At 58.5% G+C, this 20,376-nt stretch overlaps 1 protein-coding gene across 1 annotated transcript in view; it reads left to right on the top strand.

Moving 5' to 3' along the window:
- MUC2 (mucin 2, oligomeric mucus/gel-forming) overlaps positions 1-16,741 on the top strand; it is a 29,044-nt gene extending 12,303 nt beyond the window's left edge. Inside the window, exons 30-48 of the mRNA XM_073217367.1 lie at positions 219-8,123; positions 8,379-8,575; positions 8,867-9,041; positions 9,553-9,800; positions 10,371-10,554; positions 10,799-11,024; positions 11,764-11,942; positions 12,271-12,340; positions 12,451-12,551; positions 12,647-12,678; positions 13,766-13,943; positions 14,191-14,295; positions 14,435-14,475; positions 14,615-14,737; positions 14,839-14,937; positions 15,535-15,663; positions 15,790-15,829; positions 16,122-16,248; positions 16,340-16,741. Coding sequence (XP_073073468.1) covers positions 219-8,123; positions 8,379-8,575; positions 8,867-9,041; positions 9,553-9,800; positions 10,371-10,554; positions 10,799-11,024; positions 11,764-11,942; positions 12,271-12,340; positions 12,451-12,551; positions 12,647-12,678; positions 13,766-13,943; positions 14,191-14,295; positions 14,435-14,475; positions 14,615-14,737; positions 14,839-14,937; positions 15,535-15,663; positions 15,790-15,829; positions 16,122-16,248; positions 16,340-16,577 — 10,397 coding nt within the window. The 3' untranslated portion in view covers positions 16,578-16,741. The remainder of the gene's footprint in view (positions 1-218; positions 8,124-8,378; positions 8,576-8,866; positions 9,042-9,552; positions 9,801-10,370; positions 10,555-10,798; positions 11,025-11,763; positions 11,943-12,270; positions 12,341-12,450; positions 12,552-12,646; positions 12,679-13,765; positions 13,944-14,190; positions 14,296-14,434; positions 14,476-14,614; positions 14,738-14,838; positions 14,938-15,534; positions 15,664-15,789; positions 15,830-16,121; positions 16,249-16,339) is intronic.
- The last annotated feature ends 3,635 nt before the right edge of the window (positions 16,742-20,376 follow it).

Genomic DNA, 20,376 nt, shown 5'->3' with positions numbered 1-20,376 from the left:
CTCTGAGCCTGGGTCTGTCACCAGGTGTGGCGTGGGGGCTTTTCCCTCTCCAGGCCTCGGTTTCTCAGCTGCAAAAGGAGGGAGGAGGTGGTGGCCAGCCATGAACTCTCTGAGCCTACGACTTGGTCCGATGGTGATGGGAGGGGGTCCCTGAGTCCCAGGGATGCCTGGAGCTGTGCTCTGGGCATGGTGACCAAGACTGGCTCTTGCCTCCCTAGAGCTGTGCTGCTTCTGGTCCGACTGGATCAATGAGCATCACCCCAGTGAGGGCAGTGACGGTGGTGACCGGGAGACGTTCGACAGCGTCTGCAGGGCGCCCGAGGACATCGAGTGCAGGTCGGCCACAGAGCCCCACCTCAGCTGGGAGCAGCTGGGCCAGAAGGCACAGTGCAGCCCCTCGTTTGGGTTCATCTGCAATAACGAGGACCAGTTTGGAAATGGACTGTTCGGAGTCTGTTATGACTATGAGATACGTGTCAGTTGTTGTCTGCCAATGGATGAGTGCCCTACTTCCCCAACCACCACTCCGGCCACCACCTCATCAACCACCGTCTCTACCACATCACCAACGACCATTCCTACCACATCACCAACTACCGTCTCTACCACGTCACCAACGACCACCTCTACCACCTCACCACCCGGTGTCTCTACCACATCACCACCCACTGTCTCTACCACATCACCAATGACCATCCCTACCACATCACCAACGACCATCTCTACCACTTCACCACCTGGCGTCTCTACCACATCACCACCCACTGTCTCTACCACATCACCAACAACCGTGTCTACCACCTCACCACCCAGCGTCTCTACCACATCACCAACGACCATCCCTACCACCTCACCAACGACCATCTCTACCACCTCACCACCCGGCATCTCTACCACATCACCACCCACTGTCTCTACCACGTCACCAAAGACCATTTCTACCACCTTACCACCCACTGTCTCTACCACGTCACCAACGACCATCCCTACCACCTCACCAATGACCATCTCTACCACCTCACCACCCGGCATCTCTACCACATCACCAACCACCGTCTCTACCACCTCACCACCCATCATCTCTACCACCTCAACAACCATGCCAACTACAACTGTGACTACTACCACACCTACTCCACAGTCAACCACCCCAGTGTCATCAACCACTCTATGTATTCAATGCTGGTGGACTGGCTGGCAGGATTCTGGTAAACCGACCTTCACCAAACCAGGTGGAGAAATTGAATCCATTGGGAACGCCTGTGACCCAGGTTGGGCAGCCAACATCTTCTGCAGAGCCACGATGTTTCCCCAGACTCCCATCCAAGACCTTGGTCAACAAGTAGTGTGCAACACCTCTGTTGGGCTGGTGTGCAGAAACGAAGACCAGAAGCCAGGGGGTGTAATCCCACAGCCATTCTGCCTCAATTATGAGATCAACATCTACTGCTGTGGTCCATGTGGCACGACATTGCCACCACCACCCCCCACCACCATGGAGACCACAACACCCCACACTACATCAACATTCACTACCACAGGCACCACGACACCCACTCCCACGTCCACCACCACAGGGACCACAACACCCACTCCCTCATCCACCACTACAGGGACCATGACACCCACTCTAACATCCACCACCCCAGGGACCACGACACCCACTCCCTCATCCACAACCCCAGGGACCACGACACCCACTCCCTCATCCACAACCCCAGGGACCACGACACCCACACCCTCAACCACCACGGGGACCACAACACCCACTCCCTCATCCACCACTACAGGGACCACGACACCCATTCCCACGGCCACCACCACAGTGACCACTACACCCACTCCCACATCCACAACCACAGGGACCACAACACCCACTCCCACAACCACCACTACAGGGACTGTGACACCCACTCCGACGTCCACCACCACAGGGACTATGACACCCACTCCCACGTCCACAACCACAGGGACCACGACACCCACACCCTCAACCACCACGGGGACCACAACACCCACTCCCTCATCCACCACTACAGGGACCACGACACCCATTCCCACGACCACCACCACAGTGACCACTACACCCACTCCCACATCCACAACCACAGGGACCACAACACCCACTCCCACAACCACCACTACAGGGACTGTGACACCCACTCCGACGTCCACCACCACAGGGACCATGACACCCACTCCCACGTCCACAACCACAGGGACCACGACACCCATCCACACAACCACCATCACAGGGACCACGACACCCACACCCTCAACCACCACGGGGACCACAACACCCACTCCCTCATCCACCACTACAGGGACCACGACACCCATTCCCACGACCACCACCACAGTGACCACTACACCCACTCCCACGTCCACAACCACAGAGACCACAACACCCACTCCCACAACCACCACTACAGGGACTGTGACACCTACTCCGACGTCCACCACCACAGGGACCATGACACCCACTCCCACGTCCACAACCACAGGGACCACGACACCCATCCACACAACCACCATCACAGAGACCACGACACCCACACCCTCAACCACCACGGGGACCACAACACCCACTCCCTCATCCACCACTACAGGGACCACGACACCCATTCCCACGACCACCACCACAGTGACCACTACACCCACTCCCACGTCCACTACCACAGGCACCACAACACCCACTCCCACAACCACCACTACAGGGACTGTGACACCCACTCCGACGTCCACCACCACAGGGACTATGACACCCACTCCCACGTCCACAACCACAGGGACCACGACACCCACACCCTCAACCACCACGGGGACCACAACACCCACTCCCTCATCCACCACTACAGGGACCACGACACCCATTCCCACGACCACCACCACAGTGACCACTACACCCACTCCCACATCCACAACCACAGGGACCACAACACCCACTCCCACAACCACCACTACAGGGACTGTGACACCCACTCCGACGTCCACCACCACAGGGACCATGACACCCACTCCCACGTCCACAACCACAGGGACCACGACACCCATCCACACAACCACCATCACAGGGACCCCGACACCCACACCCCCCACCACCACGGGGACCACAACCCCCACTCCCTCATCCACCACTACAGGGACCACGACACCCATTCCCACGACCACCACCACAGTGACCACTACACCCACTCCCACGTCCACAGCCACAGAGACCACAACACCCACTCCCACAACCACCACTACAGGGACTGTGACACCTACTCCGACGTCCACCACCACAGGGACCATGACACCCACTCCCACGTCCACAACCACAGGGACCACGACACCCATCCACACAACCACCATCACAGAGACCACGACACCCACACCCTCAACCACCACGGGGACCACAACACCCACTCCCTCATCCACCACTACAGGGACCACGACACCCATTCCCACGACCACCACCACAGTGACCACTACACCCACTCCCACGTCCACTACCACAGGCACCACAACACCCACTCCCACAACCACCACTACAGGGACTGTGACACCCACTCCGACGTCCACCACCACAGGGACTATGACACCCACTCCCACGTCCACAACCACAGGGACCACGACACCCACACCCTCAACCACCACGGGGACCACAACACCCACTCTCTCATCCACCACTACAGGGACCACGACACCCATTCCCACGACCACGACCACAGTGACCACTACACCCACTCCCACGTCCACTACCACAGGCACCACAACACCCACTCCCACAACCACCACTACAGGGACTGTGACACCCACTCCGACGTCCACCACCACAGGGACTATGACACCCACTCCCACGTCCACAACCACAGGGACCACGACACCCACACCCTCAACCACCACGGGGACCACAACACCCACTCCCTCATCCACCACTACAGGGACCACGACACCCATTCCCACGACCACCACCACAGTGACCACTACACCCACTCCCACATCCACTACCACAGGCACCACAACACCCACTCCCACAACCACCACTACAGGGACTGTGACACCCACTCCTATGTCCACCACCACAGAGACCATGACACCCACTCCCACGTCTACAACCACAGGGACCACGACACCCACCCACACAACCACCATCACAGGAACCACGACACCCACTCCCTCATCCACCACTACAGGGACCACAACACCCATTCCCACGACCATCACCACAGTGACCACTACACCCACTCCCACATCCACAACCACAGGGACCACAACACCCACTCCCACAACCACCACTACAGGGACTGTGACACCCACTCCAATGTCCACCACCACAGGGACCATGACACCCACTCCCACGTCCACAACCACAGGGACCACGACACCCACCCACACAACCACCATCACAGGGACCACGACACCCACTCCCTCATCCACCACGGGAACCACAACACCCACTCCCTCATCCACCACTACAGGGACCACGACACCCATTCCCACGACCACCACCACAGTGACCACTACACCCACTCCCACATCCACAACCACAGGGACCACAACACCCACTCCCACAACCACCACTACAGGGACTGTGACACCCACTCCGACGTCCACCACCACAGGGACTATGACACCCACTCCCACGTCCACAACCACAGGGACCACGACACCCACACCCTCAACCACCACGGGGACCACAACACCCACTCCCTCATCCACCACTACAGGGACCACGACACCCATTCCCACGACCACCACCACAGTGACCACTACACCCACTCCCACGTCCACAACCACAGGCACCACAACACCCACTCCCACAACCACCACTACAGGGACTGTGACACCCACTCCGACGTCCACCACCACAGGGACCATGACACCCACTCCCACGTCCACAACCACAGGGACCACGACACCCATCCACACAACCACCATCACAGGGACCACGACACCCACACCCTCAACCACCACGGGGACCACAACACCCACTCCCTCATCCACCACTACAGGGACCACGACACCCATTCCCACGACCACCACCACAGTGACCACTACACCCACTCCCACGTCCACAACCACAGGCACCACAACACCCACTCCCACAACCACCACTACAGGGACTGTGACACCTACTCCGACGTCCACCACCACAGGGACCATGACACCCACTCCCATGTCCACAACCACAGGGACCACTATACCCACTCACACAACCACCATCACAGGGACCACAACACCCACTCCCTCATCCACCACTACAGGGACCACAACACCCATTCCCACGACCACCACCACAGTGACCACTACACCCACTCCCACATCCACAACCACAGGGACCACAACACCCACTCCCACAACCACCACTACAGGGACTGTGACACCCACTCCGACGTCCACCACCACAGGGACCATGACACCGACTCCCATGTCCACAACCACAGGGACCAAGACACCCACCCACACAACCACCATCACAGGGACCACGACACCCACACCCTCAACCACCACGGGGACCACAACACCCACTCCCTCATCCACCACTACAGGGACCACGACACCCATTCCCACGACCATCACCACAGTGACCACTACACCCACTGCCATGTCTACAACCACAGGGACCACAACACCCACTCCCACAACCACCACCACAAGGACTGTGACACCCACTCCAATGTCTACCACCACAGGGACCATGACACCCACTCCCATGTCCACAACCACAGGGACCACGACACCCACTCACACAACCACCATCACAGGGACCACAACACCCACTCCCTCATCCACCACTACAGGGACCACAACACCCATTCCCACGACCACCACCACAGTGACCACTACACCCACTCCCACGTCCACAACCACAGGCACCACAACACCCACTCCCACAACCACCACTACAGGGACTGTGACACCCACTCCGACATCCACCACCACAGGGACTATGACACCCACTCCCATGTCCACAACCACAGGGACCACGACACCCACTCACACAACCACCATCACAGGGACCACAACACCCACACCCTCAACCACCACAGGGACCACAACGCCCACTCCCTCATCCACCACTACAGGGACCACTACACCCACTCCCACGTCCACAACCACAGGGACCACAACACTGACTCCCACAACCACCACCACAGGGACTGTGACACCCACTCCCACATCCACCACCACAGGGACCATGACACCCACTCCCACATCCACAACCACAGGGACCATGACACCCACTCCCACGACCACTACCACAGGGACCACGACACCCAGTCCCACGACCACCACCACAGTGACCACTACACCTACTCCCACGTCCACCACCACAGGGACCATGACACCCACTCCCACATCTACCATCACAGGGACCATGACACCCTCTGCCACAACCACCACCACAGGGACCACGACACCCACTGCAATATCCACCACCTCAGGGACCACGACACCCACACCCTCGTCCACCACACCCACACCCTCGACCACCACAGGGACCACAACACCCTCTCCCTCATCCACGACCACAGTGACCACTACCCCCACTCCCACATCCACCACTACAGGGACCACAACACCCACTCCCACATCCACCGCCACAGGGACCACGACACCTACTCCCATGTCCACCACCACAGGGACCATGACATCCACTCACTCATCCACCACAGCAGGGACCACGACACCCACATCCATGTCCACCACCATAGGGACCATGACACACTCTCCCACAACCATGACCACAGTGACCACGACACCCACTCCCTCGTCCACCACTACAGGGACCATGACACCCACACCCTCGATGACCACCGCAGGGACGACGACACCTACTCCCTTATCCACCACCACAGGGACCATGACACCAACACTGACGACCACCACAGGGACAATGACACCCACTCCCTCATCCACCACCACAGGGACAACAACACCCACTCCCTCATCCACCACCACAGGGACCATGACACCCACTCCCACATCCACCACCATAGGGACCACAACACCCTCTCCCACGACCACGACCACAGTGACCATGACAACCACTCCCTCATCCACGACCACTGGGACCACAACACCCACTCCCACTCCCACCACCACAGGGACCATGACACCCTCTTCCATGACCACCACCACAGGGACCACGACACACTCTCCCACGACCACGACCACAGTGACCACGACACCCACTCCCTCATCCACCACTACAGGGACCATGACACCCACACCCTCTACGACCACCGCAGGGACGACGACACCTACTCCCTCGTCCACCACCACAGGGACCATGACACCAACACTGACAACCACCACAGGGACAACAACACCCACTCCATCAACCACCACCACAGGGACCATGACACCCACTCACACAACCACCACCACAGGGACCACAACACCTACTCCTGCATCCACCACCACAGGGACCATAACACCCACTCCCACATCCACCACCACTCCAGGGACCACGACACCCACACCCCTGTCCACCACCACAGGGACCACGACACACTCTCTCACAACCACGACCACAGTGACCACGACACCCACTCCCTCGTCCACCACTACAGGGACAATGACACCCACACCCTCGATGACCACCACAGGGACAACACCCACTCCCTCATCCACCACTCCAGGGACCACAACACCCACTTCCACGACCACCATGGTAACCACCACACCCACTCCCTTGTCTACCACCACAGGGACCATGACACCCACTCCCATGACCATTACCACAGTGACTATGACACCCACTCCCACATCCACCACCACAGGGACCATGACACCCACTCCAGCATCCACCACTCCACAAACCACGACACCCACTCCCACATCCTCCACTATGGGGACCACAACTCCTCTCACCCACCCCACCACCACCATCAGCACAGTGACACGTGTTCCACCTACCACCACCTCTACTACAGGGACCCCTACACTGACAGGGAGTCCTTCAACTCCAACGCCCATACCACCCACTCCACAGACCACCAGCACCTCCAGCTCCAGCCTGCCTACCCCAACGGTCAGCCCTATCATCTCCCCCAGCATCAGCATGAGCACTGGCCCAGTATCCTCCGGCCTGGTGTGGTGCTGCTATTTGAATGGCACATTCTATGCTCCAGGTACCCATACTTTCATCTTTGGCTCTCAGGCAGCAGAGGCTAGTGGGGCTCTTACCAGCAGTGGGACTAATGTTAGGCTCAACTGGGAGCTTACTTGGGGAACTGGCTGTGGGTGTGGGTGGCTGTCTCTGTGGCCAGCTCCACTGCTGTGGCCATGTGCTGGGGAAATGTTGGGTGGTGGGCACCCTGGGGACCCCTGTGGGGACCTGCTCATGTCCTTGTGGATGGAGTAGGGACAGGGTTTCCCCTACGCAGGTGAGCTGGTGTACAACGGCACGCATGGAGACATGTGCTACTATGTGAACTGCTCTCTGAACTGCAACTTGCAGTTCTTTAACTGGTCCTGCCCACCCACACCCTCTCCGCCACCCACACCCTCGAAGCCCAGCCAATCCATGCCCACAGCAAGCACCAAGCCCTCTGGGTGTCTGGACTTCGATCCTCCCAGGCAGGTCAGCAACCAGAACGCACTCACCATCTGGATGCACAGAGCTGGAGGCCCTGTCTTTCTCTGGTCATTAGATGTCCCATTCCTTGTCCCTGTGCCCCGCCACCCCAGTAGGGCCAAGGCTTTAGGCAGTCTGCTGAGTCCCCCACCTTCTCAGCCACGTGGTCCTTGCTGCAGCGAGCAGCTGGCTGCCTCTCAGATGGGCTGTCCTTAGCCTCCAGCTCTGGGGAGGTGCTCCTCTGTGGGCGGGGTGGCCAGGTGGTCCCCCCTGACCCTGTGTCCTTCTGGCTCACAGGAGAATGAGACGTGGTGGCTGTGTAACTGCACCATGGCCACGTGCAAGCATGACAATGTGGTGGAGCTTGAGGAGGTGAAGTGTGAGCCCCCTCCCAAGCCCACGTGCTCCAACAGCCTCCAGCCTGTGCAAGTGTGGGACCCCAACGGCTGCTGCTGGCACTGGGAGTGTGACTGTAAGCCCCCAATGCTAGAGGGACCCTCCCCACCTCCCCCTTCTGTGGACAGGGGGCTGTAGCCTGAGGTCCTTGGGAACAGGCACTGGTTGGGTTGATGCCCCAGTTGCTGAGCACCTGCCGGGGGCCGGCTCTATCCTGAGGGGCTTCTCACTCTGGCTTATTCCCTGTCTCAGGCAGGGGGGTCTGAGCAGAGGGCTGGGCTTGTGGTGCCACCTCCCACCTTGAGGCTGCTTCCCAGCTCTGAGAGGCGGAGCTGGAGTGTGAATCCAGGCCCTGGGCTCCGGAACCAGGACCCCTTTAGAGCAGGCGCTGCGGGCGAGTGGGGAGATGGACTGTCAGGGGCTGGAGCTGAGTCCCTCTCCCCAGCTTGGATGCCCCATGTGTCCCAGGAGCCAGAACTTGTGGCCTTGCCCTGTCCCTGCTCGCTCTTCCCACCCATCCCTTGACTCCCGCCCCCACCCCAGCCCGGCGGGGGCCTGGCACCAGCTCACCTGGGCTCCCTCTGCAGGCTACTGCACAGGTTGGGGAGACCCGCACTACGTCACCTTCGATGGGCTCTACTACAGCTACCAGGGCAACTGCACGTACGTGCTGGTGGAGGAGATCACCCCCACAGTGGACAACTTTGGGGTCTACATAGACAACTACCACTGTGACCCCCGTGACCAGGTGTCCTGCCCCCGCACACTCATCGTGCGCCATGAGACCCAGGAGGTGCTGATCAAGACCGTGAAGCTGATGCCCATGCAAGTGCAGGTGTGCTGGGGGCGCGGGGCTGCACCTCCGCGCTGGGCGTGGGCGGGAGTGGCAGTGTGCGGGGCACACAGCCAGCTGTCTTCACGGGCACTCTGGGCGCGTTCAGAGGCCCCTTGACATCCCCCACTCATGCCCCACTGCCCGCCCTAGTTCCAGATCTTTGTGGCAGGAGCTGCCCTGCTGAGGATGGGGGGAGTGGGCCCACACCCACGTGGAGTCATCGGTTCCCATGGCCGGGGAGCCTGGGTTCTGCATGGCCCGAGGGTCTCCTGGGGTCTCTGAGGGCAGTGCCCCTGCCATCGTGCTCCTGGGACCGCACACGTCTGGCCCAGAGCGAGGGAGGGAAAGGCCAAGGGGAGGCAGGGGAGGCAGGCTGGTGGAGCCCCTGCTGTGGCACAGTGGGCAAGAGGGGGGACTGCAGGCCTGGGGTGGCCCAGGTGCTCCCTGAAGATGCAGTTTGCCCTGACCTGCCTGGATCAACACACAAGTCTCCCTCTCCCGAGGTGGCCAGGGCAGGGCTGGCGCCCACCCCTCTGTGTACACCCCCAAGCCTGTGTGTGCCGGCTGCAGGTGCAGATCAACAAACAGGTGGTGGCGCTGCCCTATAAGAAGTACGGGCTGCAGGTGGAGCGATCAGGCATCAACTACGTGGTGGACATTCCTGAGCTGGGCGCCCTCATCTCCTACAACGGCCTCTCCTTCTCCATCAGGCTGCCCTACCGCCTGTTTGGAAACAACACCAAGGGCCAGTGTGGTGAGCCCCTCAGCTCCTGTGCCCTGGCCCTGGGGAGGGCGGCTGGGCGGAGGCCGGGGAGAGCACCTGCCTGCTGGCTGTGGTCTCTCTGCTGCTCTGCCCAAGGCCCCCAGGCCATTGTCCCCGGTCTGGGCCCCCAGCCCCGGCCGGCTGGTCACCAGGAGGCCAGGACTGGAGGTCAGCAGGGGCCCACTGGGCGGTGCGGGCTGGGCGCTGATACACACGGGCCTTCCTGCCAACACAGGAACATGTACGAACACTACCGCGGATGACTGCGTGCTGCCCAGTGGGGAGCTTACCTCCAGCTGTGAGGTCGCAGCTGACCAGTGGGTGGTGAACGACCCCTCCAAGCCTCACTGTCCCCACACCAGCTTCACCACGGAGCACCCGGCCACCACGCTGCCACGGGGCACCAGTGCCACCACACACAAGGACTGTGCATCTCCTCTCTGCGAGCTCATCAAAGACAGGTGCCCGGGGGTGTCTGCTGCCTCGGTCGCAGTGAGCCGCAGAGTCTCGGGGGCACCTTGGCTCTCTGTGTCCCCCCGAAACCTTGTCTGCAGAGAGGAGATGAGGCAGGGGTCTGAGTGTGGGGCTGGGAGTGCAGAAGGAGGTCAGGGCACCATGAGCAGGTGCCGGGCCTCAGAGGGGCCCAGGATTTGGGCCCCTGATTTCCACTGCACTAAACTGCCTGTCAGGCATCTCTGTGCCCTCCTGGCCTTCCGACCTCTCCAGCCTCCTGGGATGTGCAGGGTCGCTGCACTTGAAACCCAAGGCCAACTGGCCAACCCAGGACAGAGCTAGTGTTCAGGGCTGATGTCAGGGAGGAAGATTTGGGCTCAGACAGAGAGAGGGCATTCCCAAAGCTGGCTTCCACAGGAGTGAGTGCCTCATCCCCAGAGGCATGCAGTTGAGGCTGGCTGGTCCTCTGCTGGGGTGCTGGAGATGGGCTGCTGGTACCGGGGAGCCATTTAGCTAGAGCTTCCGTCCCTGCGAGCCCAGCCCACAGCCCTCCTCAGGCCACGGTGCCGGCCCCTTTCCCTAAGGCCCGTCCTGTTTCCCTGCTCTCACCCAGAGCCCATGAGCACCTGTCTGGTCAGGTGCAGGCTGAGCCCGGCTCCAGGAGGGCAGCCCAGGTGGGGGCGCCGGGTGGGGGGGAGTAGAGGGGTGGGCAGTGCAGCCAGAGAGTGACCAGGCCCCTCCTCACAGCCTCTTTGCCCAGTGCCATGCCCTGGCACCTCCTCAGCACTACTACGAGGCCTGCGTGTTCGACAGCTGCCTTGTGCCTGGCTCGGACCTGGAGTGTGCCAGTCTGCAGAGCTACGCAGCCCTCTGTGCTCACGAGGGCATCTGTGTCGACTGGCGGAACCACACCCATGGGACCTGCCGTGAGTGCCTGCCTGCTTGCCTGGGGTCTGTGGGCTCTACCAGGTGCTGTGCCCAGCCTGAAGCCAGTCTGGGGAGGGGGTCCAGGCACCCAGGAGAACAGGTTGGGCCTCAGGGTGGGGAAGGGGGGCAGGCTGGAGGGTCTGGGGGCTGCTAGGTTTGCTTGGCACAATGGGGTACCACCATCTAACTTGGGGCAGCATGTGGGCTGAGGCAGACAGCCGCAGGCAGCCAGCCACTCGCAGCTGGCATGGGCGAAGCTGGGCAGGGCAGTTGCTTGCCAGGGGGGTCACAAGCTCCTCCCTCCTGACTCTGGCCTCCCTCCTGCAGCGATAACGTGCCCATCTCACAAGGAGTACCGGGCCTGTGGTCCTGTAAAGGAGCCCACGTGCATGTCCAGGTCAGTTGCCAGGTGACATGCTGGGATGGCGGTGGCACGGCCTAGGCACAGTGGCCAGTGCGCCACTGCACCGCTGGCCGCACACCCATCTCATGACACCTCCCCGCCAGCCCCTCTCAAGAGAACAGCACACGCCTGGTGGAAGGCTGCTTCTGTCCTGAGGGCACCATGAGCTACGCCCCTGGCTTCGATGTCTGCGTGGAGTTGTGTGGTATGCTGCCCTCTCACCTTGGCCCCATGAGGCAGACCCCAGCTTCTGCTGCCCTGGGACTCTGCTAACAGGATTGGTCTCCTCTCCCTTACTAGGCTGTGTGGGACCCGACAACGTGCCCAGAAAGGTAGGCCCTCCACCTTGGTGCTGAGGTGGGATTCTCCCACAAACCCTGAATTTTGGAGGGTAGAGTGGGTTGAACATGAGAACATGGCGGTCTCAGAGACTGAAGAGCAACTCATTCAGGTCCTGGAAGCCCGAGTTAGCAGGGATGTCCGCCCATCCACTCACCTGTCCATTACCTATCCATCCATCCGCCCACCAGTCCATCCATCCATCCACCCACTCATTCACCCAGCCATCCATCCATCCACCCACCCACCCACCCACCCATCCACCCCATCCATCCATCCGCCCACCAGTCCATCCATCCATCCACCCACTCATTCACCCATCCACCCATCCATCCATCCACCCATCCATCCATCCACCCACCCATCCACCCACCCACCCATCCATCCATCCATCCACCCACCCACCCACCCATCCACCCCATCCATCCATCCATCCATCCATCCACTCATTCATCCATCCCTCCATCCATCCATCCATCCATCCATCCATCCATCCACCCACCCATCCATCCATCCATCCATCCATCCATCCATCCATCCATCCATCCATCCATCCATCCATCCATCCACTCATTCATCCATCCATCCATCCATCCATCCATCCATCCATCCACCCACCCATCCATCCATCCATCCATCCATCCATCCTCTCATCCATTTATCCATCTGTCCTTCTGTTCACATAAGCCTCCATCTGTCCATCTACCCCTACACGCCACCCACTCCTCAGTCACTTGATGCTCTGTGTAAACCCGAGATGACGTCTTGGCCACTGCACTGCTGTCCACGTCTTCTGCTGTGGTTGACTCCTTAACAGTGTTTTGCATAAACCCCACCGACACGTGATGGGTCTGGCACGGGCCAGGCCTGTGCAGGCAGATGCTGGTGAGCAGGTGGTGGCTGTGATGTCAGTGACCTGGTCCAAAATGAACCTGCCCGATGTGCTGGGAGGTGGAGAGGGCACGGGGTGTCCCACAGGGCCCTCCATGGGCTGCCCAGACACGCGGCGGGGCGGCCCTGGCCCGTGGGCTGGGCGGGTGCTGCCTGCTCTTCTCCCTGCTCACCCGCCCCTCCTTGCAGTTTGGGGAGCACTTTGAGTTTGACTGCAAGGACTGTGTGTGCCTGGAGGGCGGCAGCGGCATTGTCTGCCAGCCCAGGAAGTGTGGCCACAACACCGTCACCAAGTGCGCGGAGGACGGCACCTACCTGGTCACGGAGGTGGACCCCACAGACACCTGCTGCAATGTCACCTCCTGCAGTAAGGCTGCGCCGGCAGGGCGCGCCCGGGGCCCCAGGGGGGTTGCTGTACATGTCCACCCTGTGCATTCCCCCCACTGGCCAGCTAGGGAGCCTCTGCCTTGGGCCTGCGGGGGGCTGGGGCTCCGGGAGTGTACACCAGGGTGTGGGTGCCGGAGATGGATATGCCAGGGTCTGGCGTCCCTGCCGCACCCCGGCCCCACGGGGAAGGCTGCGGGGGCTCCACTGCCTCTCCCCACTCTCTCCAGAGTGCAATGCCAGCCTGTGCAAGGAGACACCTCCTGTGTGCCAGCTGGGATTCGAAGTGCAGAGCAAGATGATTCCAGGGAGGTGCTGCCCCTTCTACTCCTGCGGTGAGTGGGCGGGGCGGGCTGTCTGAGGGTGATGCGGGTGAGGGGGTTTCCTCCTGGGGTCCTCAGATCCCTCACGCTGTCCGCGGGGGGCCAGCGGGCCCTGCTGACAGCTGACAGCATCCTCTCTCTCTCTCCCAAGTGCCCAAGGGCGTGTGTGTCCTCGGGAACGCTGAGTACTGGGTGAGCCCTGGGCGCGCGGGGCGGTGGAGGGGAGGGGGCCGGGGCAGGCTGAGCATGGGGCTCCATCGTGCAGGATAGCCCCGGGCAGCCTGGCTTCTCTCTGCTGTGCCGCCTCACTCATCTCTCCCTGTGCCCTAAGCCCGGCTCTCCAGTCTATTCCTCCAAGTGCCAGAACTGCACCTGCACCCACAACAGGAACACCACCACCCAGCTCAACACCATCTCCTGCACTCACGTGCCCTGCAACACCGTCTGCAGCCCCGTAAGCCCCCACACCTGCTTCTCCCTCCCACAGGCCCCCACGGCTGCCCCCGGGGACGTGGGCCCCTCCTCCCAGTGCCCACCCAGGCCTGTGTCCCGCAGGGCTTCGAGCCGGTGGAGGCCCCGGGGGAGTGCTGCAGGAAATGTGAGCAGACCAGCTGCGTCATCAACCGGCCGGGTGGCCAGCACATCATCCTGAAGGTGCGGGAGCCCCACCTGCCCATGGTGTGTTCGGCAGGGGCTGGGATGCCTCCCTTCGCCCTGGCTGAGCAGTCCCAGTGCCAGGGTGACAGCGTGTGTCCTGAGTGGCCCAAGGGGGCACGGACTGGGGGCTGGAAACTCCAGGAACAATTCTGAGTGTGGAGGTCAGATTCCGAGGCCAAGGAGTCGGCAGGTCCTCCGGGCCTCCAGAGGCTCTAGGGAAGGACACTCCCCAGCTCCTGGGGCTCCAGGCATCCCTCCCACTTCTGCCTGGTTTCACGTGGCCCCTCTGTGGTCTTTGTCCCTCTCCTGTCTCTTATAAGGACATGTGTCACTGGGTTTAGGAAGACCTGGTCTTTGACCCTACACTTGATCACATCTGCAAAGACCCTTTCCCCAGATAAGGTCCCGTTCTCGGTTCTGGGGTGAGGACGTGCACATGCTTGTGGACTACAGGCTGGTGGCTTCCATGGCTCTAGGCCTGCAGGCCGGACCTCCCACTCAGGAAGCTGCACATGGACAGTGGGGGACGCTGGGCGTCTCCGGTCTGTCTTCCTGGGCTGGCCTGCCGCCCTCATGACTGCCCTGTGCCCACAGCCTGGGGACATGCAGAGGGACCCCAAGAATAACTGTACCTTCTTCAGCTGCGTGAAAATCCACAACCAGCTCATCTCGTCTGTCTCCAACATCACCTGCCCCGACTTTGACCCCAGCATCTGCCTTCCGGTGAGCGGCCGTCAGGGCTGGGCTGCCATGCGTGTGAGGAGGGGGGCTCCTCGTGTCCCAGGGCAGGGACGGTGCTGCCCACACTGGGCAGGGCTGGCATGCCAGGCTTGTTGTCCTTCTCCCCAGGGCTCAGAGACACTCATGCCCAACGGTTGCTGCAGGAAATGTGAGTACAGGCCGGTGGGTGGGCAACACCAGCAGCCACCTGGGAAGATGGCATGAGGGGCCAGTGCCCTGGGAGCCCTGTGCCCCTGTGACACACTCAGCCAGATGACAGATTTGAGGGCATCGCCTGGGGTGCCTGGCTGCCAAGGGGGCAGCCAAGGCGGGTGCCTGCCTCCCGGGAGGGGGTCAAGGGCCGAGGCCGGGTGCACTGGGGGTGGGGAGAGGCTATGGTGAGGGGTGCCCCTGGGAGGGGTGGACACCCTGTCCCAGACCTCTGCCCCACCCCCTGCCAGGCATCCCTCGCAATGAGACCGTGCGGCCCTGCTCCGCCATCCCTGTCACCAAGAGAATTTCACACGCTGGCTGCAGCAAGAAGGTCATCATGAATTACTGCTCCGGGTCCTGCGGGACCTTCGCCATGTGAGTCCCGGCCGCAGTGTGGCTGGTAGGGGTGGCGGGCGGGTCTGCCCTCCAGCGGGAAGGGGAGGCCCTCACTCCGGCCCTCCCCCAGGTACTCGGCCGAGGCCCAGGGCCTGGACCACAGGTGCTCCTGCTGCAAGGAGGAGCGAACCAGCCAGCGGGAGGTGGCGCTGGACTGCCCCGGGGGCGGCACCCTGAGCCACAGCTACACCCACATCGAGAGCTGCCTGTGCAGGGACACCACGTGCGAGCTCCTGCCGCAGCAGCGCGGAACCGCCCGCCGCACCCGGCGCTCTGATGCGGGGGTGTCGCGTCCAGGGAGGCGCTGAGCCCCCCTCGCTGCCCCGGCGCAGCGCCTCGTCCGTTCCCTGCGCGCTCCCCCCTGCTGACCCTCTGAGCTTCCCCACCCCCTGAACTGGCTTCCTCTCTGCGGATATTTATTTTCCAAGCCTTTGTTCAATTCTTTGCTTTTAAAAATAAACTTGGGCAGAGACGCTGTGTTGGTGTGATTCACTGGGTGCGGAGGGGTCAGGGCAGGCTGGGCGAGAATGTGCACATGTGAACTGTGTGTGTGTGTGTGTGTGTGTGTGTGTGTGTGTGTGTGTGTGTGTATGTGTGAAACGTGCCCGACTCAGGGTTCTACCCAGCAAAAAATGAGAAAGTTCCGGCCCATGGATCCCGTGGCAGCAGGCCGGCTCCTGCTGGGAAGCGGAAGGAGTGGCTGCGTGGTTCTTCCTGCCGCTGCGAAGGTGCGGGCAGAGCTGTCAGCACCTTCAGGTCCGCTCCCAGGAGCGGCGGTCAGCTCTGTGGCCCCAGGAGGGAGGCCAGCATGGCGTGTGTGCATGTGTGGCTGTGCACGGGCACACGTCCACATGCCCACTGGCTGCATGTGCCTGGCAAGTGGCTCTGTGAGTTGGGCTTGGCCCCTTGTGCTGCCCTGAGCCGCCGAAAGGGAATTCTAAAGACTCTTCTAGTCCTTCCAGGACAGAGCGCCAGGCTAGCGGCCTCCTGTGGCTGTGGGGGCTGCGTCTGGCCAGGTGGGGAGGGGTGGGCACCCTGGGTCCCTGGGCTGAGGACCAAGTGCGGTATGCAACCTGTGGGTTACCCTGGAGGCCTGAGGGGGGCACTCGCACCCCCTGGGCACACTTACACCCGACTGAATGGAGGCTCTCAGGGAGTGTGGGCCCTTGTGCCCTACCACAGTGGCTGAGGAGCCAGTCAGGGCTGGCATGGGGGGGCACTCAAAGCTCTTCCCCCTCTCTGTTCACTGCCTCCTGAGGATCGCGGCCGTGGCTGTGGCCCACTGCTCAGCTGAGCCCCCCCTGACCTGCCTCCCTTCCCATCTGATGCCCGCACGTTAGCACCGCCCAGGGCCTGGGACCTGCGGTGGTCTGTCGAAAGCCCCCGCTGGCCTGGGAGGGCCCAGCAAGTCCCATCCGGCCCCTTTGGTGACCTCAGGAGCCCGCATGCACCAGGGGAGCACTTCATGAATTCCTAAAGGCTGGGCGTGACGGCAGCCACAGGAAAGGAGCTTTTCAGGCAAAAGAAATATGATACCAGACAACAATTTGGATCTAAACTATGAAATAAAGTCTTCTGAGAATGGCAAAATATGAGGCGCTGTTTTCTTAATCACTCTAAAAGTTAATTATGTAAAGAAAAACATATCGTGGGGTTTCCAAGGCATGAGAGGGTGGAGGTGACAGCAGTGACGCCATGTGGGGGCGGAGGAACCGGAGGCGCGTGTCGTGACAGTCCCGCACCATATGCGAGGCACAGCCTTACTTAAAACTGTACCACAGTAAATTACAGATTTATATTGTAAATTTAGGGCCGCTACTGAAACGTGTTTTTAAAGGAGGCATAATTAATAAGCCAATGGTGGTGACAGAATAATAAAAAAATGTTCAATTAAAAAAGGCAGAAAAAGAGGAAAAATGGAGCAAAGAAGTGGAACCAGTAAAGAACAACAAGATGGTAGATTAAAACCCAATTATGTCAACAATCACATTAAATGTACATGGTATAAACACTCCAATTAAAAGATAATTAGATTAGATAAAAGCAAGGTGTGATTTATATGTTGTCTACAAGAAGCTCACTTTAATATGAAGACATAGACAGGCTAAAAATAAAATAATGGAGAGATGTACCTGCTGGCACAAGTCAGGAGATAGCGGGAGTGAGTGTCTATGTAGGTATCGGACAAATTAGATTTCAGAGCGAGGAATATTATCAGGGACATTGTATAATGACAAAGGAGTCATCTCAACAAGAAAAAATCTTGAATGTGTGAGCAGCTAATAAAACAGTTGCAAATTACGCCAAGAAAAACTGATGGAAATGGAGGGAGAAATATAGAACTCCAAACATAGGTGGAAATGTCAACACTTTTCTCTGTGTAACCAGTAGAACAAGTAAAGAGAAAGATCTATAAGGATCTGGAAGACCCAGGAAAAAAAATACTATAAACTAACTTGGCCTGATTGAAATAGAATATCCCACCTGAAAACATAAAACAGAACTTGACATATTTAAACAGTAAAAATCATAACCAGCTATGTTAGGTAACCACAGTGGAATTTAAAAAAAAACTCCACAATGGAGGGATAATCTGGAAAATTCCAAAATCTGGGAACCAAGACACACACGTGTAACTCATGAAGCACAGAGAAATTAGGACATGTTTTGGAACAAAATAAAAAACAAAGCATATCAAAAAATTGTGAAATGCTGAAGTATTTCTCCTTTGGACATTCATGCATGATTTTATATTAGTAAAAAGGAAGCCCCCAATCAATGTTGGAAGCTTCTACCCGAACAGTCTAGTAAAACACGAAAAAACAGAGCTCAAAGCAGACAGAAGGAAGCAGATACTAAAGGTATGAGCATAAACAGATAAAATCTAGAACAGAACAAGAAACCACCACAAAACTCCAGTAAATATGATCAATGACACAAGAAACTTGCTCTTTGAAGACAAACCTCTGGAGCAGGCGGGCCACGCTACACAGAGCAAGACACGAATGATCAGCGTCACGATGGAAGGGGGACAGAATCATGGGTCCCATGGACGCTGAAAGGATGGTGTGGGAATATCGTGAACAACTTTACACCAGTGAATCTCATACTTAGGTCAAGTACACCCAGTTCTTGAAGGAAACAAATGAACAAAACTTGCTCAAGAAGAAACTGAAGAATCAAGCCACCCTATATTTCTCCTAGAAACCCAATTCATAATTTAAACACCTTCCCACAAAGAAAACTCCAGGCTCAGATGGCTTTCCCGGTGAGTTCTATCAGGCATTTAAAGGAGAAGTGTTATCAATGTAACATACATTCTTTCAGAAAAGAAAAAGAGGATAGGAACACTTGTCAATTCCTTTTATGGGGCTAGTATTTATGTGATTCCAGGACCAAAGGTGTCACAAGAGGAGCGATCAATTCCCCTTGTGAAAATAGATGCAAAAAATCCCTAACAAAATATTAGCAAGTTGAAGCCAGCAGTATATATGCCGTCTGGTGCATCATGACCCACTGAGTCAGGCTTACCCCGAGGCAAAACCGGTTTAACCTATGAAAACCAACCAATGTGATTCACCGTGTTCATAAAATAAGGGAGAAAAACAAATGATCATATTATATACAGAAAAAGCATTTGAAGAAAAAAATCATAACCTTTTAATGATAAAAACTCTGAGCAAGGTAGGAATAAAAGGAAAAGAGAACACCTCCAACCTGATGAGGGACGCTTACAGCCTGACTCTCGCATTGCAAGCACCGGTGGAAGGCTATTGACGAGGAGGGAGATGCGCTTCTATTTAAGGTACAGAGGATGTCACCAGAGCTGCGAGACCAGTGAGAGAAGGGGAGACATCCAGACTGGAAAGATGGGACTGTCTCTGCACGACGTATATATATGATCAGTAGTGCCCTACTGCTACCAAGGCAGACCGGCAGATCAATGCCACAGAATAGAGAGTCCAGGAATAGATCAATATTTTATTATTTTATTTTATTATTTTATTTTATTTTATTTTATTTTATTTTTTTATTTTATTTTATTTTATTTTATTTTTTTATTTTTATTTTTATTTTTATTTTTTTTGAAAGGGCATCTCTCATATT

The sequence above is a fragment of the Manis javanica genome, chromosome 11 (genome assembly GCF_040802235.1).
Source record: "Manis javanica isolate MJ-LG chromosome 11, MJ_LKY, whole genome shotgun sequence".
Lineage (NCBI taxonomy): Eukaryota > Metazoa > Chordata > Mammalia > Pholidota > Manidae > Manis > Manis javanica.
This window is presented reverse-complemented; position numbering and strand designations above follow the sequence as displayed.